Source organism: Echeneis naucrates, chromosome 12 (genome assembly GCF_900963305.1).
Source record: "Echeneis naucrates chromosome 12, fEcheNa1.1, whole genome shotgun sequence".
Classification (NCBI taxonomy): Eukaryota; Metazoa; Chordata; class Actinopteri; order Carangiformes; family Echeneidae; genus Echeneis; species Echeneis naucrates.
The window spans coordinates 10,889,226-10,916,765 of record NC_042522.1 but is presented as its reverse complement, the minus strand read 5'-3'; the positions used below and the strand labels follow the sequence as shown (position 1 = coordinate 10,916,765).

The 27,540-nt window shown below is 38.5% G+C and overlaps 3 protein-coding genes across 5 annotated transcripts in view; 2 read left to right on the top strand and 1 right to left on the bottom strand.

The window, feature by feature from the left end:
- rai14 (retinoic acid induced 14) overlaps window positions 1-4,407 on the bottom strand; it is a 31,399-nt gene extending 26,992 nt beyond the window's left edge. For 2 of the 3 annotated variants that reach the window (XM_029516282.1, XM_029516284.1), the window contains exons 1-2: window positions 4,158-4,407; window positions 2,925-3,006 (exon numbers count right to left, since the gene is read on the bottom strand). In XM_029516282.1, coding sequence (XP_029372142.1) covers window positions 2,925-2,960 — 36 coding nt within the window. In that variant the 5' untranslated portion in view covers window positions 2,961-3,006; window positions 4,158-4,407. Of the gene's footprint in view, window positions 1-2,924; window positions 3,007-3,872; window positions 4,004-4,157 lie in introns of those variants that run through there. The other variant, XM_029516283.1, reaches the window with a different exon arrangement.
- Window positions 4,408-7,162: 2,755 nt separating this feature from the next.
- Window positions 7,163-17,986, top strand: scarb2c (scavenger receptor class B, member 2c). The gene is made up of 12 exons (XM_029515474.1): window positions 7,163-7,387; window positions 9,252-9,409; window positions 10,893-11,037; window positions 11,427-11,618; window positions 11,767-11,858; window positions 12,239-12,358; window positions 12,923-13,101; window positions 13,183-13,301; window positions 14,924-14,997; window positions 15,412-15,463; window positions 16,065-16,217; window positions 16,488-17,986. Exons 1-12 carry the CDS (start codon window positions 7,265-7,267, stop codon window positions 16,524-16,526), a joined length of 1,446 nt encoding a protein of 481 aa, XP_029371334.1. The 5' UTR covers window positions 7,163-7,264; the 3' UTR covers window positions 16,527-17,986.
- A 720-nt stretch (window positions 17,987-18,706) lies between these two features.
- LOC115052287 (liver-expressed antimicrobial peptide 2) lies at window positions 18,707-20,367 on the top strand. Its single transcript, XM_029516329.1, has 3 exons — window positions 18,707-19,106; window positions 19,246-19,385; window positions 19,574-20,367. Exons 1-3 carry the CDS (start codon window positions 19,041-19,043, stop codon window positions 19,605-19,607), a joined length of 240 nt encoding a protein of 79 aa, XP_029372189.1. The 5' UTR covers window positions 18,707-19,040; the 3' UTR covers window positions 19,608-20,367.
- The last annotated feature ends 7,173 nt before the right edge of the window (window positions 20,368-27,540 follow it).

Here is a 27,540-nt window from a genome sequence, read left to right as displayed (position 1 = left end):
AATGCTGCTTAATATTTAGTTTGGAAAAGCTTGAGCACCTTTCGTGTAGGCGGTATTTTCACACTATTTAGCCTCACAGTGCATTCACAGTGCTGCAATGGAGAAAGCTGAGCTGGTGCTCCTTAACCTGGTGACACATCCTGTGGAGTCTGCCTACCTGTACAGTTTTAGATAGTTGCTATTTCTACAATGTATTTCTAGGGCCAAACCTATCAAATATGCCATTAAGTCATAATATAAATTAAAGCATTCTACAAACATGATTAGGGGAAAAGAGACATTTTTTTTTTTCTCAAAAATTAATAAGGCATTGTTAATGATATTTTGCATATTGGATGATTCAAGCACAGCTTTAAGGGTTTTTTTGTTTGTTTGTTTGTTTGATGCAAATTGATTGCAATCTACTGCCAACGTCATCCCTTACAGTACAAGAACATTTTAAGAAACAAAGTACTGAGGTAAATGTATATGTATAATTTATGGCTATGGCTCCATGACATGGAACAGCTCTTGTGCATATAAGCTGTTTTTCGATCCCCACTGTTCAGGTAGAGAACTATACAAAATTATCATTTTACTTACTTACCTAAGTTGTGGACATGTTAAGAGTAAAAGCTTTACTGCTGAATGCATTCAGTTCACTGCCCCTTACAGTGAGTAGTTTATTAAATAATTAACACTAAAACACATATTCCATTACATATTATCTGGAAATGTCTTGAATTTATTTAAAAAAAAAGTCTTTGTGAGGGCATTAACTTTCTGTCATTTTGTTTAAAAGTTAAGGGCTGGTTTTAGAGGAACATTCCTGAGTAATCTGTCACTGACACACACTGCCTAAAATAGAAACAAAGATATTTTCTTTCTATTACGGTTGTTCAGGGTTTCTATAAAAAGCAATGGAATGACCATTAGCTGAAAAGATAAACATCTTGGCCCATGAAACCTTTTTTGCATAACTTAAACATGACCATTTCATTTACTTAGTAAGTGTGCATGTGCAAAATGGCATCATTTTGCCCAGGTTTCCTCTGCATTAATAATGAAAGTGGAATTGAAAGAAGATATAATGGTTTTATAATGGTTGCTCAAGAGAAAATTACTCTATGGGTAACCTCAGAATATAGTTGTTTAAACACTGTTTAACAAAATGCAGAAGGACAGAAATTCATTGTTTTCTCATTAAAGTACAGAATCAATACACCCAGTGTGACATACATACACAACATGTAATATCGACTTGAATGATGGGCAGCGCTTTGCATGAAATGTGTCTGAATACACTGTCAATGTACACAAATGAAAACAGGGATTTAGCACTATTAAAAACACAAACCGAATAATTATGAGCCATCAAAGCCATCAGAAAGTGACAATATATGTGGGTGAGAGGTCTGCAAAGGTAACCATAACTGCAAAAGGCCTCAGCTGTGTTTCTAAGCAACATTCACATCCACTGATCTTTTCCTTTTTTTCCTCTCAAACCGCCCACAACTCCCTATTTTAGTGAAGACAAGTATGTCCCTCTGAAAGCATCAATCTCAAACTATTTACACCTCTAACTGTAACAATACAGGTTTTGACTGGAAACCCCATACTAAAGGTGAGACTGCTACCCTCCATTTATTCACTGAGAACAACTGTGACCTTGCAGCCCACTCCTGGACTCAATATTTTGAAGAACAATGGACACTATTGTACTCTCCCACATAGCTGACTGAATTTGCAATCATTTACTATTATTAGGAGGTATGCCATGAAAAATTGCAGCCTGTCAAATTGGACAACAGGAAAATGTGCTGCTTTTCAGTTTTTTTCTATTTGTAAGCATACATCTGTGCTTTATTATTCCTTACCCCAGTTTTAAAATTTTAATGTTCTTCATTTCTTTTTCATGTCAATTTGTTCTATACAAACAGAATCCATAATTTAGCTATGCCCAGCAGTATTTTGTGACTGTAATTGAGCAAAAGCAGGGATGTACTCCACCTAATTCTTCCTGTGAGGGACCAGCTCGCTCAACAAAGCATGCCATTTAACCAAAGTTCACCATCCTGCCCTGCCACACACTCCTAATCTCATGGAAACCGTCTCCATAGACCTAGAGTCTCCTTTCTTTGCTCCATTTTCAAACTTCTCTACTTGCGACACTCCCTCTATCCCCTAAAACTTATCCCGCTCATCCAGCAGCCCTCCAGTCTTTCCTGTCTGGCTTTGACTCTGTGTCATTATGGTCACCGTGACAACAGATGAGTCAGATGCAGTGGAGACGCCTCACTTCCTCTGAGTGTAAGTTATCTGAGACTGAAAAAAAATGACTGAACCAATATAGAGAGATTCCTCATTAAGGGCTGATTCATATTCAGCAGGATTAAATCATCATCTAGAGCACAGAGTCAAAGTAAGATACTCTGAGGATAAATAGAGAGGAAAAACTTCCAAAGTTGCTCAACAAGAAATGTCTGTGGCCTCTGTCTTGTCTGCGTGTCTATATGTCTGTGTCTTATTGTTCACACCACAGATCATTATTTTTTAACCTCATGAAACCATTTTTGGGGTCTTAAAATTCTCATGGCACCCAAAATCAGAGCTGACAAGTTGTCATGTGAAACTGAAAATGGCATGCATTTTTTGTTTACAAGCTCATAGGGTGAGTCCTAAAGGCATTGGATGGAGATTATCAATAAACTATCTTTATTTATTTCTCAAAAGTATTTATTTTTTCTAAAACAAATAGAAAATCCACAAGCCACTGGGTCCTCTGACCCCAACGTTTTTTTTTGGGGGGGAGGGCATTAATCATCTGCAACTGCTCAAGCCATACATGCGCAGACACTGACTCAGCCATGCAGACATGCATATGCACAAATGCTTGCATGTGCACAAACTTAACGTAACCCATGAACATATGTTATAATACTTACATCAGTTTTTCTAAACTTGGCTTTAAGGCTCTTCATGTTCAGTCCAGTCCATGCAGTCACTCGCTCAACCAGTCCGTCAAAGCTATGAAGAAAAACAAACAAACAGATGTTTCAACTCTGTGTCAGTGAAATTTATTATCTCTAAGTATTATGTGACAATTTCCTGCAGAAGTTGGTTGTAAATGTACAGTGTAACATTAGGGGTTTATGGTTAGTACAGCCTTAGTAAATCAGCATTTGCTTGATAGAATTTTTAATTTGCAATTCATTAAAACTCCAGATTTTGCTGAACAGTGATCACAACACTCTGTATTCAAGCTGTAACAAATAAAAAAGTTTTAGTCACCTCTCCCACTGCACAAAGGACAAAGTATAAGAAACAGACTAAGCAAAAACACATGCAATTCTAATTTAAACCTGTTGCTGGAAATGGTATCTAGTTTTGTAATATTTCCCATAGAGAAGTTTTAAATCACTGCTAAATCCCTGCGGATGTCTGGAGACTAGATATTTTTTATTTTTGTGCCTTGAGCAACTCAGTTTTTCATCCCAGAAACCAGAAATCTCTTTGTCGACAACTTGCCCCAAAAATATCCTGGAGAGTGTTCTGGCCAAAACTTTGCCTACTTACTCCATTATTGTTTTGTCGAGCGTCCTCTGTGTAAGCTTATGTTTCAACTGATATGATATGAAAGAGCCATGTACTTGAAGACTTTTGGCTGGGGGTATACACAGGACCAAAACCACGATCAAAACGGGGAAGCATGAATGAAGAACATCCCTCTTCCTATAATTATCACACAAATGTTTAAAAACAAATGCAACAGTAACGCTGTAGATTCCGCTGTCAAGTATTCCATTAAAGCAGGAACTGGTTCTGCTGATGGCCACAGAGGCTACTTAAAAACACCAACAAACAGACCACACCACGGTAGATCAAGCGGTTACCTGTGCTTTTCCAAATAAATGGAGGTTGTGGATAGATGCACGAATAAACAGGAGAGACGCTTCAACTTCTTCAAACAAAAAGTATCAAAGGCGCCAGACGAGCATCGTTGTACGCGAAACACTTGAATATCAGATTGATCTTTGAAAAACTGCCCCGCTGGACTTCCACAGCAGCTAGTTGTTCAAAGTCCCACCGGTTGTTATTAAAAGAAAGTTAGGTTAAAAAAAAACAAACATTGCAAGTATGTCGACCGGCGACATAGCAGATGATATGAAATGACTTACCTTGTTATGTGTTGGGAGTCGCACGACTGACACACAACCGCTTTTTGTGCCAAAAGCAGATTAGCTACCGAACCGGTGAGAAAAAACTACCAAAAAAAAAAACAAGCGGGCTGTTGGTGAGGAGAAGCCGAGCAGGAGGATGCAGAAAGGGGGAGAACAGACCCAGGAGCCCCGCTGCTACACGCTGACCCGGCTCGGCTCGCGCACATTAAAAAGTTAGGCAGCTCGCGGAGCCTCGGCCGTTTGTCGCTCGAGACTCAACTCCCCTGCAGCAGCCCGGTTTAGGGGAGTGACGTCACTGCCCCAGTGCTCTCGTGACCGCGGCGAGCGAGCCCTCTTGTGTTCTCCATTGTGGCCCATTCGTGTTCTGGTTAAAGGGGCACTTCGCACAAAACCTTACCGAGCGAGAACAAAATGAATTTATTTTATGATGTTTTGTATGAATGGCCAGTCCCAACAGAACCATGGGCAGATCATCAACCAGTTTTGTTTGGGCTACTTTGTGGATGGGATTGTTTCCTTTGTGGTTACCTTGTAATTGTTTTGTATGTTTGTTTGTTTTTTTAGGTTTTTTTTTTTTTTGCCATAGTTGTTGAATGGCATTTTTATGCCCCTTTTTAGTTGTTTTGACTCTTTGTATTTATTTTGAGTCTGTTTGTAGTTGTCTTGTGCCATTGCCTGGAGTCCCTCTGTGATATCGATGGACTATTTTTGTTTTTTTGTATATGTATATATCCACAGCATTCACGTCGATCTGGATATTAATTAACTGTTCCTACGGCCTGGCTTATCCCTTCAAGCATGATACTGGTCTTAAAGTGTAATATCGCTGTCTGTCGGTATTTATCGTCTGTAAACTTGAGAAATAATCACGCTATGGGCCCATGTTGCAACAGCAGTAGTTTTAATACATGTAAGAACGTGTCTGAATTGTGGGGTTGCACATGCTGATGCCATTGGTAAGATGAGATCATGAAACCAAGCCTACTTAAACGTCATAAACAGAAGCTGTAATCCAAAATAAAGCAGTCTTTTCATACATAGTCTATATCTTGAATGGATTGAATGCTTTTTTTCCCCTCAATTGTGTTCATACACAATTCATTGTGATCTATAACTGACAGCAACCTGGCAGATCTTAAAATATTTCCCTAAGTAGAGCTGCTGTGTCTTTCCAGTTGTGTAATTTGTAACGTAGTGCAAACAATTAGTGGATGAAAAATGCCTGTGTGTGTGACAGATAATTTATGACTGCTCTTAGGAGTCAGGTTAGGCAAGGTGTGGCTCCTCACTCACTCACACACATCTTCTACTGCTTATCCGTTTCCGGGTCACGGAGGGTGCTGAAGCCAATCCCAGCTCACTCCGGGCGGGGTCACCCTGGACAGGTCACCAGTCCATCATAGGGCCAACACACACAGACAGACAGAGACCAACAACCACTCACACTCACACTCAGACCTACAGACAATTTAGTCACTAATTAACCCAAACATGATATCTTTGGACGGTGGGAGGAAACCTACGCAGACACGGGAATAATAAAACAAAAACATGCAAACTCAGCACAGAAAGGTCCCCATTCAGTATGAAATTATGTCTCAAGTACTGTGACCCAGTAAAGCAAAGAGCATAGGCAGTGGTAAGAAGACTCACTAAATGTTGAGACAGTGACATCTTGTGGAGAATCCTTTTACATTGTTGTTTTGTGAATTTAATAATGCAATTCATAAAATAAAATTAAAAAGAGAAGTGCATTGTGAGTTCCAGTGGTTTATATAATAAAATAAAAACATAAGCACTTGCAGATACTAGAAAACATTTGACTTGTTCTTGTAGATATAAGTTATGCTTGAACATATCATACTTAATGCAGTTATAGTATACGGACAATATTATTCAGTATAATGGAGAATAAGTCCTTCATTTTACATAGTTTCTGTGAGAACAATTAAAGCGATAGGTCTAGCTCTACATCCTGTCTGCAGCCTTCAGATCAGGATGCATCAAACTAGTTCTTGGCCAAGAAATAACTGAAGGCAATTAAGTGCCTTGCTCATGATTATTTCAGCACTGTAAATGACAGAATGAACAAATTGAGAGGAAGGTACGGTTAGACCTATACGAAAAATGAAGGAAGACTGCACATAGCTGGATTTACCTGTCAGAAAATCTCCTACACAGAAATGAGCTCTGGGCCCCAAAATAACACCCTGCAAGTGGTGATTTAGTTAAGCACCATCCCGACACACGTAGCAATGAAGGAGCCATCTGGACCCAAGGACTATGTGTTGATATCATGTTTAAGGGTTGCATATAAACAAATACATTTGTTCCACACGCCACTTTATTCAGAGATAAATTTGATGACACAATGCAATTTCTGATGCATTTCTGACAAATTTAAGAAAACGATACGTATGTGGCACGGCTATAAAACGCAAACATATGATCACTTTGCTCTGAAGCAACATTAAACCTTTCATACGTAAAAAAAACAAACAACAAACAAAAAACTGCAAAAAAATGTTGAAAGAAATGCCTGTGATCAAAAGTATAGATCTGTATTTTAGATACTAATATAAGTGCATCAACAAATCATTTAAAACTCTTGTCATCTCATATGACTCCACACTGCAGTATTACATTTATCATAAAACAATTGTTGGAGCATAATGGTGCACAGTGTTTCTCACTAATACGGTCATGTGATTTAAACAAAGCATAATCATCTCCAAGATAGATATTATCCAAGAGTTTGGCTTTATAATCTATACAGTGTGAATATTATTATTATGTCGTGTACCTATCGTTGTTTGGTCATTGCCACGTTTAAATATTATGTATAACACTAATGAGCTACTTTAAAAACATTGTCGCTGTGTCTGTGTCACGGCTTCATGCTCCAGAGAGCAGACGACCTTCGAGGAAAGCGGAAGTGGTGTCGGTGAACTATTTCGTTCCGGATGTGCGTCTCTCTCCAGAGTCCCGCAAGTTCCTGTGAAATCAAAACAAACCGAGCAGCAGGCAGACAGAGCTAAAGTTCGCGAAAGCCTCACTGTTGTGTGTGTGTGTGTGTGTGTTAGCCATTTGCCTGCTGTGTCATCATGCTACTGAAATCATGTTGCATTTACAGCGTAGGGCTGGTTTCCTTGATCCTTTTGCTGACGGGTATTTCTCTGGTCTTGTCTAACGTGTTTCCACATTTGTTGCAGTCCCTGGTTGAAAAGGTAAGCGTTCCCCTCCCAGACTAACGTTTTTAAAAAGGCGTCAACCTTTGACAATTTGCCAGCAAGCCATTTTTGGGGGACATTTACAGCTGACAGCTAATGTCAGCCTAGCTTGATTTTATTAAAATAAGAAAGCTTCGACTGCGACTGAGATCATGATATAAAATGTAGATGGACAGATTCGTAGGTTTGGCGTGTGTTTTACGAGTGACTCACATTTAGTAACTTAGTTACCCGTTATTGTTAATTATTAATCTTAATATCTCTTAAAATATCGAAATATTTAGGTTTTGAAATCCCCCCCCCCCCCCCCCCCCCCCACGGACCACACCCCATTCATTTCTAATGAGCGACGGCCAAAATCCCCCAAAAATCTTCTGCTTTTTCAAACCTCCGACACTTTGGCATACTTACAGCCATACAGTCCGTTTAACCTTTAAAACTGAGGGAAATTTGTGGTCTTTCAAGTCGTGTTTTAATCTTCCTGATATCTTCAATACTTTTCGATCAGCGATTGTTCAAGGTAATGATTATTGGAAAAAGAAATTGTAAATCGCCCTCACGGGCACGTAGTTTGACTTACACGTGTCATTTTCTCCAAAGTAGTAGAGATTCGTGTCCTCTCTTGAAAAATGTCTTTACTTTAACAGTGAGACAAACCAAATTTGAACTGTGCCCCTCTGAAGGTCATGCTCAGCCCTCATCTCTCATATTTCTCCCCATGTATTTTTCTCAGGCGGAAAGCAGAACCGTCTAAATTTCATATGTTTTTAAATCGCTCCTGTGTCCACATTTTACATCCTAGAAACACCAAAATACACACACAGCTTCAGACACTTGTTGAGGCGCTCATGGTCTGCTCCTTTTTCTGATAGGAGTTACCGTTTTGTCACAAATTGCCTCAGAGTGAGAGGCTCCCCTACAGAAATGAACCTGCTCTCTAATGGGCTTTCTGAGAAGGATGATGCAGTCAATGACGTCATCGGACTGCTGATCAACTGTTACTACTGACATTTGTGTTAGACTGATATACAGACACACACACACACACGTCTCAAGGTGTATGTGTGAAATAGATGTCTGAAATAAATAGTCGTGTGTCTAAAGACATACGTCTGTCTGTGTATATTCTCATTCACACAGGTCACAGTAATATCCGGCCAACAATTGAATTGAAAGCAGCTGAACTCATGACTTAGGGTTTGTCAAAAACGTTTTGCCTCTTATCCAAAGGGCTTTGTTAATTCCTAATGCCTCGGTCTGACTGGTTAAGTCAACGTCCCCGTCCGGCAGCAGCAACCCAAATCACGAAATTTCTGCCAAGGAATTTTGTAGTTTAATATCATGATGTAATAATAGCCCACTTTATAAGTTTATAAGTTCATGATCATGTTCTGGCAGCTGCTGCCAGTTCTGTCTTGGACAACATGTTTTTAGTTATAAGAGCAGCACATACTTGGTTGTACAATAATAGCAGTCCTGAAGCTTTACTCTAATTCAGCCTGTATAGCAATTGAAGCCAGTTTCTAAATATTGAGATAGCTATTATAATAACTATAACAATGTGCACAGATTTTAGGGCATTTTCAAATTTATTTGGTTAGTTTACTTTTCATTTACATCCTAGCATGTTTTATGTCATTGTCGTATATCAGCATCCACTAATAGTTAGGAGTGATAGTTTAATTTAATTTGACCTTTGCAGCATATAACCTAATTCTACACTGGCAGCAGATTTGTACAGCAGTGGTGGTTGTCATATGTTGCAATGGCACCTTAGTCAGCAGCCCATAAACTGCCTAAACTGTCATATGTTTTGTCGCCCGTGCTAGACAAATAACCCACTGACCTTTGCTCTCAATAGGAAGTCGTTTTGAAAAATGGCACAGAAGCATTTGAAGCCTGGGAGGATCCACCAGCACCTGTCTACATGCAGTTTTACTTCTTTAACTTAACCAATCCCCTAGAGGTGCTTGACGGAGAAAGGCCTGCTGTGGTGGAGATCGGACCATATACGTACAGGTAAAGTTGGAATCGAAGAGGGGCCTCAATTCTGTTTCTCCGTCAACTCATAAAAGAGAAGTGCAAGTTTATAAGGGCAAGCCACTCAGTCCTAGAGAAAAGGAAATAATAACTATTGTACTAAAGGGGCCGCCTTCTAAAAATGAACACAACTTAACAAAAGCCGAATTGTCTGACATCAGTCAAGGTAAAAACAGTTCAAAGAAGTTGGTGATTACATTGATTGGAAAAGGAAGGAAATTACTCAAATATACACACCAAATTATTACCAAAGAGTACATCACCTACTAAAACACAACATTTCTTTGGAATGTAATGTAGAACAATGTAAGTCCATTAAAGTATTTTAGAGGACGTCTAGGTTTTTGAGTTTTCTGCACTAGGATCTGCACTACATTCCTTTTTATTCTGAAAAAAAGACTGGTGTCTGCTGTCTGTGTTTGTCTGGTCTCTGGTCTGGTACAATTTAGTCTCTTCATTTATTTATTTATTTATTCATTTATGGGTAGGGGGACGTGCATTATTAGTGACCCCTGCAGAGCATTTTCCTGACATACATGTTCTCTTTTATTCCTGGGGCAAAAAAAAAAAAAAAAAACCTTTTATGTAAAATGTTGGCCAATTCTGTGTTCATAATGAATTTTGTTTTTAATGCCTAATTTCATGATCGTAGATTTTATAGGGCCTTTTTTACCAAATACCCGGGAAGAGTTTGACAGCTTCACCATGTGCAAGGTTTGCAAAATGAGGATTAAGCACTTCAGGAACCCATGTTTAATTGCGCTATTGTTTTTTTTTTTTTTTTTTTTTCTTATGAAGAGACAATTTATTTTTTGTTACTATAGCAATATGTGACATTGTGTTTATGCAACAATTACATCTAAGCATGGATGAATGTTTAAAAGTAAAACTGCTGAAAAAGCATTTCACTGTGACGATTCAGCACATTGTGACTTGTGTGGTCCCATGATCTATTTACTCATGTCATCCAAATGTTTTGGAGTTCAAACTTGTGAAACGAGTTTTCATAGATATACTACTAAAAAAGTGTGTTTGTTTGTTTGTTTTGTTTTGTTTTTTTGTTGTTGTTGTTGTTTTTTTTTTTTTTTTTTTTTTGGGGGGGGGGGGGTTGTTTTGCGTTTAGTTTTGTTCTCTTCTGTGAATACTGGAAGCCAAACCAGATCATCACAGATCTTGTAATGTAATCATCATATTACCAGCATTTCTGGGAAAAAAAGTCAGATTCAATTAATCAGCTGTATAGAATATTTTTTTTCACAAAGACAGATGTGGGTTTTAGACTACAGGGGATAATCTTTGCTGTTATGCATGGCACTGTATGAAACTCATATGCATTCCACTGTGATTTCCAATATAGAACACAATTTAACTAAAAATAAGTTTATTTTCGCATGTGGGTCTTGGGGAGAGTGATACTGTAGTAAGATAAGACATAAACTCTGCTGTATTTTTTTAAACACAGGGAGTACCGGCCAATGGAACAAGTGACCTTTCAGGACAATGGCACCAAATTATCAGCTGTCAACACTAAAACCTACATATTCCAGCGCAACATGTCCCGAGGTCCAGAGAGTGACCTCATCAGGACAGTCAACATTCCTGCTGTGGTAGGCCAAAAAAAAATTTTGATTTATTTTTGTTTGATAGTAAATTATTGACTCACAGTGGTATCAATATCTAGTTTTATGTATTCATGTTGTTTGTATTTATTAATTATGTATCATAATTGTCATGCCATAAAAAGAGATTAAAGGATAACCACAAAAAAGCATCCGGATTGAAGAAGATTAAAATAACTTGACATTGCAGTGAAACTCTTTAGCACTTACAAGGACGATATGTTCTTCCATATTCTACTGTCATGGTTAGTGCCTGAAATGTTACTCAAGTATATGATTGATTTATATTAACATGTATTTCCTATGCAACTTGAAATTTAGCGCTTTGCACAACAAAGTGTCTTTAACTAGAGCCTGTCTTTTTTCTCTCCTGGTAGACATTGATGGAGCTATTCAAGGATCACGTTTTCCTTGCTAATGTGATCTCCTCCTACATGAGGTACCAAGAAACAAGCCTGTTCACCACCCACACAGTTGGCGAGCTCCTATGGGGATATGAAGATGGCCTGCTCAAAACCTTTAAAACTCTACATTTATATGTGGATGATGTCTTTGGCCTCTTCTATAAGGTCTCATTTAAACACTTTAGTACATAATTGGATACGTAGTTCAGACTGAAGAGTTCATATTTAGATAGACAGTTTAGAATCACAAAGATATTTAATTGTATAGATCTTCATGCTGTTTGTTGAAATTATTATTTTCTCTTTTCAACAGACCAATGTTTCTAATGATGGTGAGTATGTGTTCTTCACGGGCCAGGAAAACTACAAGGACTATGCAAGAGTGGATACATGGAAGGGTGAAAGGTAATCATCTCTGTTCCCCCTCCAGCACAAGTAAGAGCACCACACAACAGAAAAGACAAAATGGCACTCACTCAAGCCAGTGTTCATCCTCTTCTTGACCGAGTGGATACATTTTTTTTTTCATTCCTGACTCCCTCTTAAAACCTCACTGCTCTGTTAGGAAATAATCAGAATGCTCCTCCACACTGGACTTTCTGGCCAACCACCAGAGCTAGCAAAGATCAATACCACTTTCATACAGTATCTGTCAGTTAAATATACAGATGGTTAGCTAGGCTTAGCACAAAGACTCCAGTTGAACTATTCAAAAGCAGAAAACTTACCCAGGCTTCTCCTCACCTTAAAAATGTTAACATTAGAGTTTTTGTGCTTGCATACAGTTCACTGAGTTGGTGGACATCTGATGAGTGCAACATGATTAATGGCACCAATGGGGCATCTTTCCATCCCATCATCACAAAGACTGAACCGCTCTATATGTTTTCTTCTGACCTGTGCAGGTGAGTGGACGGAAGTCTAAAAACTGGAAGACAAACACCTTTGCAGTGCTAACTTTTCAGTTAGGCATGTTTTGTTGACCATTATTTTACTGGTGTGAATATGCACCTGGCCTGAGTTTACTTTCTCTCAATTATCATAACAATCTCTTCCCAAACCTTCCCTTTCTGTGTTATTCAGGTCTAGATATTGGATTAGGGAAACCAGTTTAGCTTGGCTGGTTGCATGGCTGATTAGTATTACCCTCTTAAATGAGGTCGCTGGTAATGTTGACAACTGTTAAGTCCAGCTTTAAGCAACAAATATCAGCTCTGTCGGAGTGCAAAATTTGCACATGAAATAACCTTACTGAGGCTCTGAAAAGACAGACTTACAGTTTATAGCATATGGGACAATAATCCCTCCAAACAAAATTTGAAAAACCCGTTTATGCAGGTGTTAAGCAAATCATCTCACCACAGAGCTAATTCACACCTTGAATACCTCCCACTTTCGTTTCACTTTCAGCCTTCTGGAACTGATTTGTGCTTGCAAAGGTTAACCAGCATCTGACTCTTATTTCCAAGGTCTCTGTATGCTTTGTATAATGAGGATGTGACAGTGAAGGGGATCCCTGGGTATCGTTTCATTCCCCCAAGTGAGGTGTTTGCCAATTTGACCGTAAACCCAGCAAATGCAGGCTTCTGTGTCCCTGCTGGAAATTGCCTGGGCTCTGGTGTGCTGAATGTCAGCGGATGTAAACAAGGTAGGAAGTGCATTAAGCTAGTTTGGTCTGGCAGCTGATTTTATGAATCTTCCCTGCCTAATGACCAAATCTTTTGTTCAGGAGCTCCCATCATCATGTCCTCACCACACTTCTACCAGGGAGATGAAAAATTTGTTCAGGATATATTTGGCATGAATCCTAACAAGGAGCATCATGAGACAACCATCGATATCAATCCAGTAAGTAATACAACTTAAATATTTAAATAAGTAATTTGTATACGTGTTGCTCCAAGTCAGTTGTTTTTCATATTTCAATAAATTATAAAAATGAAACAATCAACACAAAATTAGTATCAAACCTCGCTCAGTGACAGTTATATTAGTTTCAGCCACTAGATGGAGAACTATACTAATTTTGGGATCTGCCAGTGGCTATCCATTTGTTTAAACAGTGGTTAAAAATTAACATGGATGTCTTGGTACAGACCTCTCTCCAAAGATAAGTTCGAACAGCTCTTATCATGTGTAATAATGACTTGGTTGAGCTTGCCGTAAATCCGTGATAAAGAGAGTCAGACTGTAATGTAAATGGGTTGTTAACGTTACATAGCACTGTCACAAAATAAAAATGAGTATTAGTATTCTCATCATTTCAAATTTTGTCATGGTTAAACATTGTTTAGAATTCATAATTTATATCAATTGATATATTTATAAATAATAGCAGGTAACAATGAAGATAAAGCTTTCAAATGCTTTTTGTATATTAGTGTCACACAATAGAAAATATATAGAGCAGATCACAGACATTTTTAAAAACAATATAGCAAAAGAGAAAGGAAGATTATTGTCTTTTTTTTTAACTAGGCATATATATAGAAGTACCTTCTGAAATCTAGTGAAATTGTAAATCCAATAAACAGTTCCACAGCATATACCATTGGGCAAGATCTATCTTGACTTTTCTTTAATTGTGGTTTGTGCGAATGTTAACATTCAAAAACAGTCAAATCCATAAGAGGTGGACACCAATATTAGACAGCTGTCATTCAAGCTGAGAACGAGAGGAGGACCTGCAAATCATTCTGCAACATTTTAGCTATCAAAGGTTGTTTCCTGAATATGACAGCTAATAAATTACTCATTATGGCCCTTGATACAAAATGTGTAACAATGCATTTGCTTGAGTCATGAGCATGATACCACTTAGAATGCTGCAAAAAGGACATAAATGTCTGTTAAATCATGGGGAAAACAAATTAGAAAACACTGTGAAGCAGCATTGTCAGAGCACAAGAAATATTACAGACAAGACTTATACAAAATTAGACAGAAAAATTGTGTGTTCATATATCATATCCAGGAAACAGCAGCACACTATCTAAATTCACACAAATTCACATAAGCTTCTACACTGAAGCGTAAAGTGGTAGCATCACAAGTTCAAAAGAAGTCTTTGAACCAAGTAAACAAGCTTCTGTTTTATGTTTATCCTTCTTCCTACACTGTAATCTTCACTCTGCCACTGCCCAAGATCATAGAACCTGATCAAAGTCTGTAATACAGGGCCATAAATACTGGTTAGCAATGCCCTGAACATTTTAATGGGTAGAGCAAAAAAACAGCTTGACTGCCAACCTCAAGGCTAAATTGAAAATCTATGTAGATACATCTGTGTTACAAATCACAAACATACTGAATAATATTAACAGCATTAAGATATTGAGATAATTTGTAGTGCTGTGTTATTGGCACCGAAAACAACCAGAGGCATAATTTATTCATACACAAGGAGTGACAAACATGAATAGAGCAGTGGTTCCTCTTAAACCAATTCAAAGCTTGATTCTGTTTTTTAGCTGACAGGAATGATTCTGCAAGCAGCAAAGAGGCTTCAGGTCAACGTGTATCTTGAGCAAATTCCTCGCTTCAGGTAATCCGTTCATGTACTCCATCAGTATCCAATTACAGCCAAGCAATTTCCTTTACTGCCCTTTTTTCATCAATATCCCCATCACCATGTCGGCCTGAAATGATGCTGTAATGCCTGTATGACTACTCACGTCTGGTTGTGTTGCCATTAGGATGGCAGTAAAGCAATTTTGCCACCATCATCATTATGAATGGACTTTTGCACATACTCTGCTCACTTGCATTTACTTGGCATCTAAATGAACAAACAGCAAGATGATCTTTAGTCCAGACCTAGACATGCATGTTATCAACTGTTAGGTAGAAAAAAAACACACTCTAATTATGCACTCTGAACACATGTTCAGGAAGTACTTGGTGAAGATTTTTGTTTGTTTGAACAAATTTTCTGAATGCATTTTTTTTTTTTTTCCAGTCAAACTAAAAACATGCGGACACTGGTCTTTCCTGTGGTTTATCTAAATGAGGTACAAAGACAGAAATACACACACACATACCGTTTTGAAGGGTTATCACAGTCATACACTGAATCATTTCGGGCATACAGAAAATAAAAGCAGTTGAAATCCAATCCAAAGAATGGATTTCAACTGCTTTTTCTTTTTCTTTTTCGCTCTTGGGACATACATCTGTCTGCCACATATGTATTGCATGGATTATGTATGTATGTATGTATGTTTTATATGCTATTTCAGATCCAGATTGGATAAGTGAATTTATAAATTTTTTCCTAGTAGGCCTTTTTTATTTATTTATGTGGCTGATTGGTTTGTTTGTAAAGGGGATATTTAATCTTCCGGACCGCTATTGTTATTTGCTTTTTATCCTTTAGAACTATATCGGGACAAAAATTTATAATTTTTCTTTTGTAGATGTGAATGATTTTTGAGGTATCTGGCATTGTGAACTCTCAAATATTCATAATTTTTCAGAATGTGCAACATGGAACAACACTTAAAAAAAGAAAATACTAATTATGTTTACAAATAGTGTTTACTCTGATCGATCAGCTTTTTCTTCGTTCAGTGTTTTATGTTTCAGTTGTCATTCTTCCTGCTATCCTCTCAGAGTGTTGTGATCGATGACGTGTCAGCCATGAAGCTGCGTGGAATTGTTGTTCAGCAGAATGTTGTGATGAATATCCCGTTCATGCTGATCGGTCTTGGCATCATTTTGGGAGGCGTCTTCATGTTCCTGATGTGTCGACGAAATGTCCCGGAGGTGAGTGGATGACGTAGATCCTCATGAGTTTGTAATTATTTAGAGCAGTAACTGGTATTTGATTATATAAAATAAATGAAAAGGCTTCTTAGTGTATGTCAAACACAGCGAGACATGTTGTAAAATTATGAACGTAATAGTATGGGAAATTACTCTTTCATAGGCTTGCTACACAGTAGAGCCCAGTTGTCTTAAAGCAGAAAAGCTACAATACTGGAGACCCGAGGTAGACAATACTCACATGTATGATGTCTGGTTTGCATTTTCTAGAGCACTGCTGCTGAACGAGAGCCCCTGCTGTCATCATAGCACTGGACAGTATTCAGATAACCTGAGATTTGCAGTATAATTCAACATCTTAAGGTTTCAGCTGATGTCCAGCTGAAGCTTCCCCCTGAAGTAACAGTTTACCTTTATATTCTTACCTTGTATTTCAACTTTTAATCCGTTTGTTTTTAGTATTATTTTTATATTCGTTTAGCGTGAAGTGAGAGAAAGAAACAAGTGAAGCCTTTGTGTCATCTGTTACAGGCCCGGGATGAATGTCTTATGTCTTCTTATCAAGTCAGTTGTAATTAGTTGTAATTAAATTTAATTTAAAATTTTATCTTTAATTAAGTATGTTTTATTTTCTTAAGAACAAAGTCTGATCTTGATTGTTGGACATTCTGAAAACTCAGATCAGAAAAAAAAAATCATAAAATTTAAGAGAAGGATTAAGTATTGTATGTTAAATGGGCGATGATCAGGATTTAGAGTGGACTAGTGAGATTGCTTTTGCACTATTAAGAAAAAGCAAGACAAACCTCTTTTTCTGTTTCTTTTGATTTTATTGTCCAGAGATAAACCAAGTGAATAAAGTCAAGCTCTGCAAAAGAGCTGGCAGAATGTTTTATCATCAGTGTAATATGATTATTTCTGTAGCCTGAAATGCTATGCACTCAGATAATAGTTCCCGTTCCATTTCAGCATGGAAAAAGTTATTTTCATGTTTTTGCCAGTCAGTTATAGAGTCCATAGAATCTACAGTGAAACAGATCAGCTTCATTTCAGAAACACGCACCCTGTTTTAGCTTCTGGTGGGAAGTCTTTGATCTACAGTACAGTACGTGCATTGAATGAGGAGGTATAATGGTCAGTTAGTGTTTTTTCAGGAGTGGCTGCATAAAGGGAACGTTTTTTTGTTGTTGTTGTTGTTTTTTTTTTTGTTTTTTTTTTAAGCATTGGTTCAATGTCTTGTCTCAAGATGGAATTGTTTCTTTTACCTAATGCTAATATGATGATATAAATCTTTGATCTCTTCTAATTTCTATCAATCTCAAATCACTTCAGCAACTTCTTGCTAGTGATACCACTGATTCGTTTTTGCTTAATATAAAATAAGGTCTTTCTTCTAACCACTATGGAATGGTCAATTATATTTATTGTTAAATTCTGTACTTCCAAACTGAATTTTATCATATTGTTGTGACTGTATTTAATGTTTTTTCAGCTATAGCTGTTTGGATCACTAATTTCTAAAAAAAGGATGGATTTCCTATGCAGTGCTATACAGAATATCATTATAATGTATCATTTTCAACCATCACTGACAGATTAGTTGTGAAGTTTGTTCTATACGTAAAACATAATGTCTACACTATCACATTTACATATCAAATCAACATGTAATCACTGTTTACATACTCTGAATAGGTCGTGTATTGAACAACTTGCACACTGACTTACAATTTGCTACAACTTCAATAAACTTGGTGTGATTCATGTTCTCTCCAGGTTTATTTGTTGTATTACTTTTATCACACATTGCAACATAACATAACTATCTTTTTTCCTTTTTTAACAGATGTTACCATCAGTCATTAATGGCTTATTGATTAACTTCAGGATTGTATAGGTCACTAAATATTTTTTTTCAAGACTGATAACTTACCTACAAACCTGCTATATCTGGAATTTAATAGAGATATATTCTTCCACAAGTTAGATTTATATATATATTTGTGTGTGTGTGTGTGTGTGTGTGTGTGTGTGTGTGTGTGTGTGTGTGTGTGTGTGTGTGTGTGTGTGTGTGTGTGTGTGTGTGTGTGTGTGTGTGTGTGTGTGTGTGTGTGTGTGTGTGTGTGTGTGTGAGTTTAAAACTTCCTCCTAGCTAGTTTTTTGTGGAAAGACAAGACTTCTCTCATCAAAATCATAGTATGAAAAAGACTCCTACTTCTTCTAAAGATGCTTGCTTTGTACTGTGTCAAATTCAAAGTGACTATTAAAACTGTTCAGTATTTTTGGCAGGTGAGCAGCTCTGGGTGAAAGTTCACATTTGGTTTAATCAAATTTTCTCTAATTTTGTTTAACTTCATTCATAGTTTATTCTATGTTAAGTAAACACATTATTGCTGTTTTTGCTTATGTTTTTTAATTTTTCTTCCAGTGTCAAACCGTGCAGCTCAGGCTAGCTGGTGCTTCTCGGGAAAAAGAAAATGTGTCATTGTTCCACCTCTACACATTTCAAAGAAGATACCTCTGACGTGGAGTTGTCCTTAATTGGAGGATAAAGAGTACTTTGGCTTCTTGCAGATAAACTTTGTTCTCAGGTGTCATAAAGTTGATACGTCGCATGATGTAGTGAGGCTAGCACTGCTGGCTGCAACCTGAGGTCAGTTCCTCTGCCAAGCCTTAAACATCAAACCGGCCAAATAATCTTTGATATCTATTAGAGTGTAACTCCTCCCCAACCTAATGAAAGCCTTTTATACAAGTGGCATGGAACAACACACCAGCCCTGTTGCAGGACAGTACCACTGTTGAATTTGATCGGCAACCAACATGCGGACTCTTCAGGAAAAAGTCGTCATCCTTTCTGTTATCCTGTCTTTGATCTGTGCAGTACAGGTAAGTTATTGGCTGTGTTTACTTTGACCTCATCCGTGCTAACATAGCACACCGTGTCTTTAGTTTTTATGTGTAACAACAGCAGTACATCATGAAGGTCCTTAAGAGTTTCATAGGACTGTGTGCTTGACTTTTAAAGGTCAATGCACTACCTCTGCGTGAAGACTGGAGTGGTTTGATCCAGCGCACCAAACGATCGTTGTTGTGGCGTTGGAACAGCATGAAGCCAGTTGGGACCAGCTGCAGGGATCACGTAGAGTGTGGCACTAAATACTGCAGGTAAAGAAGAGCTTTGTGGAAGTGGAAACTTCAGTAATCAACATCATATATACAGTTTGCCAATTCTTATCTAGTATTGCACTAGTTTATCTACTATTTTAATACTACTTCTCTCACAAGAATAAATCTATATCTCTTAAATGTTTTGCTGACATATAATGAAGTAAGGTTGCTCTTTATCTTTACAGGAAAAATATCTGCTCCTTCTGGATATCCACCTAATGAAGAGATGTAATCATAATTCCATTGGGTGCACACTGAGAGAACAAACATCTGCCTTATATGCCTGAGTGACATCAAGATTAACCCAAATTATTCTTCTGATATTCTGTCTTGGCTTTTGATCAGTTGAGGGAATTTGACCTGGCATTGCACTGTAGCAAAACAAAGCTGTAAAAACTGGAGTCTCATGAGCAGTAAAATGGCTTTATCTTCAGTGATATGGATTTAGTTTTTTTTTTATTTTAGCGTTTCATTTCTTTAGAAGTCTGGTATAACAGACAGATTGTGTACATCTCAGTATGGTTGTTATAAGAAAATACAAATATTCACATAACGTTTGTGAGGTGCTCTGAATTTATTGGTTCATATTATTGTTATATATTTATTTGTACATATTGTGAGTAATGTAAATAATACATATGCTTTACTACTACACTATATATAATATTTCTAGTTTGATCCCCCCCCCCGCCCATAAATTTTGTTTTGCCTTTGACTGTAAAACAAATCAAAATATTATTTCAAGTCCCCTCTACTTTTTAATTAAATTGAATATCTTTGAAAAAATTCTCTTGGTTGATGAAAAAAGGAATAAATGAGACATCCATACTCTGCATTGACTAAATTAGGGTTTTGGTACAGTTAAATGTTTCTGTATTTGACATGCTGGTCTGATGCTCAACTCTTCTAAAGGGACAAGCTTTGTCATAGAAGGTTTACATACTTTTATAATGATTATTTTGTATTGTTTTCATCAAAAGTTAATGTGATACACAAAAAGATACTTCTAATAAATGTACACAATATACCTGTGCAAATACTGACAGAAAACTGGCCACAGTTCCTGCGTCCTTTCTGCTTAAGATGAGTGATGATGTGGAGAATTGTGTGGATATTTTTGACCATGTTCCTAAATCAGATGATGTGGATTATATCCTACGTTGAAGTGGGTGAAGCTCCTCTCAAAGTCTCCTGCTTCAGATCCAGCAGGCCTGGAGGACTTCATCTGAGCCAGAGGAAAAGTCAACATGTGGCCTCAGATAATCCTGAATAATCCAAAAATTATTAAGAATTTTTTTTTTCCTGGAGGCAACATTTACATAAGATGTCCACCTTAAGACCTCAAGAAGCTTAGATGAGGTGACAGACTTTGTCCTGAGGATTCCTACTAATGCTCACATCAAAGAGCGCCATTACATATGGACCGATTATGGCTTCTCAAGTGAAAAAATCCCAAAATGGGGCTATTCAAAATAAATCCTGACTGTCCTGGAAAATGAATGCATCTGTAACTGACAGCTCAGTGTCACCACTGGAGGGCGAGCTCAGACAGGTTCAGAAAGCTCAATATGGCACCAGCATTTTAACCGAGTGGCCACCAACCCTGTGCTCTGCACCAGATTATCTCTTTTTAATGAATCACTGCATCCACAGTCTAGTCTGTTAGAAGCAATTTGGAGGAGGGAAGATTTTCAATAAATGATTTAGAAAATAGAAATGAAAGACCAATAACCTCTGGCTATTGAGGATGATTTACACTGGTTTAGTTGACTGTATAGTTTATTAAATAATACAAAAAATACACAGTCATGTTTCCAGACGTTGTGCCGTGACAAGGACAGTTTTTAGTCTAAAGCTCATATTTATTTTTATCATCCTTTAAGAAAATGTTGATTTCTTTTAACTCTTTTAACTCTTTGCAGACGAACCGTCTGGACGCTTTGATTGGCAGGCAGTTCCCTGTTTTCATTGGTTAACGACGTTGTGACGTATGTCTCCCACAGCATCAGCGGTGGCGCGGAGCTGCTGCTCCAGCCTGGACCTTCATGTCTGCCGGTGTCGGTGTTGGTTTGTAACGCGGATCTCAGATATCAGGGAGGAGATAATGCCGCTAAAGAAGAAATCATCTCTCTGATGCGCATTTGACGTCAAATGTGCGTCGAGCAGTTGCATAAGCTTTTTCTAAAATGTTCGGTCTCCTGATTTTGGACCAAGCCGCACCTGCAGATCCAAGTCACCTGGAGGAGGCGGAGGGATATCACCTTTGGCTCATGGCTGCTTTCAGGTAGGTTATGACATTAACCAGGGAATGGATGAACGCTGGTTTATCAGTTAGATATATATAACTACTTTGCTGATCTTGATTCTGTTGTTGTTGTTTTTGTGTATGTATATGTATGTGTATGTGTGTGTGTGTGTGTGTGTGTGTGTGTGTGTGTGAGAGAGAGAGAGAGAGCCAGAGAGACTTCTCCAGTTAGTGTGTTAATTGCCTTTATGTCTAATCTGTTGTCCTAATTTAGACTCCTGAATATTTAACTTTCATGTAAACCAAAACACACACACACACTGTGCAGGTCTGTTTATGAGGACATTGATACCCCGACCATCTTAACCACCAGGACTGATTGTCTCAACCTAACCATAAGCCTAAACCTTTTACTAACCTGGGCCTTAAACCAAGTCAGCGTTGTGTAGGTATGTCAAAAAGTTAGAAGTGGTAAAAATGTCCTCCCTGCAATGGTCCAAAACTCGAGCTGGTCTTTATACACACACGCACAAACTCATCCACAAACCCACTTCAGCCGTACCAGGATTTAGGTCAAACATCCGATTTGATCATCTCTCAGTGTCACTGAGTTCTTACTGAAACTTTTCCTCACATCAAAATGAGCTGTAATGGTTCAGTCTCATTACAGGGTGACATCACAGATAACAAGCAGCAGCATGATGTTTCAAACAACAACAGTGGGCCTCAGACTCTCTCTCCTCACAGTCTCATCCTTCATACGAAATGGCTGACTTGACCTGACAATATTATAGCTCAGTTCATCACAACCATCTCAGTGTGCTCTATTAACGAGAGGTTACAGCTGAGGGCGCTACAGGGGTTATAAAATGCAGGAGCTGTGTCTCCTTTGCAGCACTGACATTGTTAGTCCTCTGCAGACAAGTCAGTCATACTGACCTAGTTTCCTTTGGTAGAAACTGAACTACTGAACTGCAGACAATAAGCAGTCATAAGAACATCAAAATAAATCAAGATTCAGTGGAGCGTAGCCTTACCTTGATCATTTTATCATAGCAATTTTATTGTGTGTGTGTGTGTGTGTGTATATATGTGTATATATATATATATATATATATATATATATATATATATATATATATATATATATATGTGTGTGTATATATATATATATATATATATATATATATATATATATACTCACTTTTTTTTCATAGAACCTACACACTGAAGCATTTTGAGATTCTTCAAGTTGTTGAATATAAAAATAAACTGTCAGTCTGCTAAAATGATAATTAATTTTAGAATTAAAAGTCTGTTAAATGCATTTTTTTAAATAACTTTTTTTTAAACAAAAAAAATTTTAAAGAAGGTTACTTTATATCAGGCCACATCCATCTTATAATGATCAAATCAGCTCTTGCAGCCAACCGATCTCCACTACAGGACAAATGGAAATGAAGAGTGGTTGAGTCTTTTAGTTTGAAATATTTACATCAGCAGCAACTTATCAACAACCAGAGCATGAAAGATCAACATATTTCCTTTCAGGAAATGTAATTGTTTAATTAGTTATTTTTGTGTTAACACTACTGTATTGCTTAACCCAATCTATAAAAGGCTGGTATGTAACATCTCAATATAATTTATGGTATGGTATTGATGCGGTAAAATGTTTTTATCTTAGCATTGTGATGATAAAGAGGATTACATATTCATAATCATCTGCAACAGATGTTGTTTGTGTAAGTATTCTGGTCTGACAGAAGTAATCAACAACAATCTGACTGCCATGAACTGATTCCTGTGAAAAACATAATGTCCAAATAGGTTTTGCTACAAAAATTGTCTATTTTATAAACATATTTTTAAGTATCTTATAAATTTACAACAGAACACCAGGACTGTACTTTTATACCTCTAATGGCAGTTATGGTGGTGGTTGTATTTCAGTCAGATTTATTAAACAGATAACTTAAATGACTGATTTTGTCTTTATTCACCAAGTTTCTTCTCTATGTTTGAATAACATCAGTTCTGTTCAGTGGTTAATATTGTCCAGATGCTTTGCAGTTAGTTTTTCACTTGGCAATGGTTTATCTTCTTGATTTCATGAATGAATGATGGTTGTTGTTGTCCTACCTGTGTGCACGAGCATTGTGTGTATGAATATAGTAACACTTTGAATTAACTAAATGGAAGTGAAATTGTATTTACCCAGAGCAGTGCCAGTGGAGCATCTCTGCAGTGCAGCTGCCCTAGTTACAGAGCAGCTGAATAACTGCAAAAGACTGACTGTTGGCTTAAACAGCGAGAGGAGGAGGTTTTTAATGGTTGACTGAATTATGGAGGGTTGGCTGTGCTGAGAGCCAGATGCAGAGAGAACAGTCGTGCTTTGACTGGAAGACCTATAAGATTTAAGGTGAAGGAGCAGACTCTGATAGCAATAGCTTTTTCTTTTCTTTTTTCTTTTAATCTTTTTACATTCTGTTGGCTTGCTTGTTTGTTTGTTTGTTTTTTTACCCAAGAAGTTTGTAATTGGGTCCCAGAGGCAATGAGCTGGCTTTAGCTCAGCAGCTACAGAAACAAGTGGATCATTTTGACACACAGATAAGAGAACAACCCATAAGCAGATTCACAGGAGACATAGACACTTCAAGTGCAGACAAGCACATTGTTAAATCAAAACTAACTGTCCTAAAAATTGATTCATCATGTTCAACAGCTAACTGTTTGGTCTGAAAACGTGATAGTAAAGATTCAATGTCACATGTACTGTACTGCATTTTCTACACATGCAATCTACTATTCTACACCTCTCCACATCCTTTGGCCTAGTTGGGAATGTTTGTGCAACACAAATGCACATTCAAAGAAGATTTCCAAGCACACTGTAAAATGATTCTATCGTATTATTTTTTTTCAGGATGAAATTTTAGAAACATCAAGACTGGTCCATCTTCATCCAGCAGCATGATTGGAACATCTAGCCTCTCAGGGGATACGCTGATTGCATGCCACTTCCCTGTAGTGCGGCTTCCCACATGGCAGCTTCCTGTGCAGGCCTTGTGCAACTCGACCAAAAGGTCCAGCCGTCTGTGCTCAGCAGGCTTGACCCGAGCCATCTCGCTTCCAGAGCAAGAGTCGCTCAACCAAGAGCATGCCTTGACCAGTAGCCGCAGATATTTCTCCAGCAGCTACAGCAGTCTCAATGAGGAGCGAGCAGAGGAAGAGGGGGCCAGTGACAGCAGCGGGAGATACGACTCCACCTCATCGCCAGAAGAGACGAGTTCCAGTCTAAAGAAGGAAAGCTCTGGCACTAGAGGAGGCAATCTGCGGTCACACAACTCATTCCTTCCCAGTAGAGAGCTAGATGAGGATGAGGAAGACGACGACAGTGATGGTGATAATCTGCATAGATATCATGAGGACTCATCTTTTGTATTGCATGGGAATTCTAATTGGGCACAAAATAATGGTGCCAGAAATTCTATAATGCCTCATGAAGACATGGACAGTGAATGGAACAGCGAAGGGACAATGCTGGGGCCTGAGCGTGACCAAGAGTGGCTCTCTAACCAGCCTGACCAGGTGGACTCAATGCTAACTGAGTTCCAGTGCTTTAATGTGAGCAGATCTGGCATCACAACGGCCGCTTGTGGAGAGCAGTACTCAGACAGACTGAAGGATAACATGTCCTGCTGCGTCCACAGCCAGCACAAATGTTCCCCCGAGTTGTTCACCAACAGTCACACAGAGTATGTGAGTGACTCTTCCTGCAACAGTTCTGATGGCGTCCTCGTTAATTTCTGCACCATCTATAACAGGAGCAACAACCCCGCCACACCTCATGACCTCAGTAGTCCTACAGCTCCCCTCTCTCAATCATGTGAGGGATCTGTGTTCCTCAACCTCCAACCTGTTCCGCAAACTCTGGCTGAGGACCTCCAGCAGGATGACATGATAGTTAACTCCTCCACGAAAGAAGATGATGGTGCCAAACCTTCTGCTTCTTGCTGGTCTCCTCAGGGCCTCGACTCCAACTGCAATCTTTACTCCCTGCAGCCTCTTCCCCCGGGCCTTTCTTCTCTGGAGGTATCAGACCTGACTGCCTGTCTACAAAGCCAGGCCACACTGACCATGGGGACCAACCAGAAATACTACAAGCTGGTGACTTGTGACCTCCCCTCCCAGTCACCCAGCCCAGCCTGGTCCAGTGTCAACAGAAGCAGCCCCTTCCCTCCTGCTGAGTTCTTGAATACACATAAGAGAGAAGGACTACAAAAAGAACTAAAGGAGGTAGTTTTCAAATGAAATGTTAACAATGAGAAAAAACGGATACATTTTAAAAGATCAGGTCCACATTTTGTCGTCAGAGGTCTTGAAATGTAATGAGTTTGAAATTCCAAACTGAATGGCTTGAGGAAATGATCCTCTGTCCTGGACAGACATTACAAATAAATAAATCACACAAAAGAATAGCTATAAGCCATTTAATAGAACAAAAAGCCTTTATCATGTTTTTCTATTTGTTCAGCATTCATGTTTTTTGTTTTTTGTTTGTTTTTTTTTTTAAACCAGCTCTTAGTTAAGTAGATCTCTCAAATGGTCCATTTGATCACTACAATTTTGGAAAACTGCAGAATAGAATAAATTTCTTGTAACTGCCAGTTTGATTGTTGTGAAATTTATTTATTTTTAATTTATGATTTGACTTTGTAAACCTTATTACTTATATCTTCTTCTTCTTCTTTTTTCTTTTTTTCTTTTTTTTATTCCAGGACAATGAAGATCAACAAAATGAATGGCAGTTCTCCTCACCACAGTGCAGCTCTGGATTTTACAGCTCCCACTTTCAGATCTATGATGACCAGGTTGCCACCACCTCCACTGACAGAGCCCCTTGCAGGAAGAAACATGCAGACAGCATCCAGAATTTCTCCCACACTGCCTGTTCACTGTACTCCAGCCAGAATAGCCCACAAAGCAGAAAATGCCAAGACACAAGTACTGTGTCCACACAGCCATCTGCGAATCTGGACCAAGAGCACTGTACTTCTGAACCTACTGAGAAGGGTAACACAGTGTGAAGAGATATTTTCTCTTTCTTAGGAGGTTGTTGGAGCCCAAATATAGAATGATAAATTATCAGAGGAAATGTATCAGTTCAAAACAGTTTTGACATTTTTTTGCTTACTTCTTGCTTTCTTCCTTCCATCCAGGGGCGTGTTCATTGGAAGATGCAGTGGTGCGCTACAGTAAGGCCCAGAGACCAACCTCACTGCCCATTCAGCCCTTTGTTCTGATTCCTGACAGCAAACCACAATCTCAGGCACAGCACTTGGGCTGTCTTCTGGAACAGTACATAAATCGCAAGAGCAGCAAGTCTAGTGCCTCCCAATCAGGCTTCCAAAGCAAATGGAAAAGTAGTCAGTGCGTTTCTAATCTGAAGCCATCACCGACGGGCAGCCTCTGTCCCATCTTCCTGGAAGGTCCCTCAAGCTCTGATACCTGCTCCACCTGCACACCCAGCCCAGAGGGCTTCAGCCACAGACACACTTGGAGCCAGAGTCAGTCCAGCAGAAGCCAAAGACGTCTGAGTCCATGTACATCAAAAAGCAACCTGGACCCGTCCTGTACCAGCCCGAAGCTCAAACTGGCTCAGGTGCAATATAAGACAAGCCCATACTCAGGCAAAACTCAATCTAACAGTTTTTTAAATCTGATCTCAGCCCCAAATCAATCAAACCTTGTGAAAATCCCCACTTATCAGGACCTCATCAACCTCACCCCTGAGCAGAGCCATGCCAACGATGAACCTGAAAGTCCCCATCAGTCCCAGAATGCCACCTCCTACAACTCAATATTCTCTCATACACCGCCCACTTTACCCCTGATCACTGATAC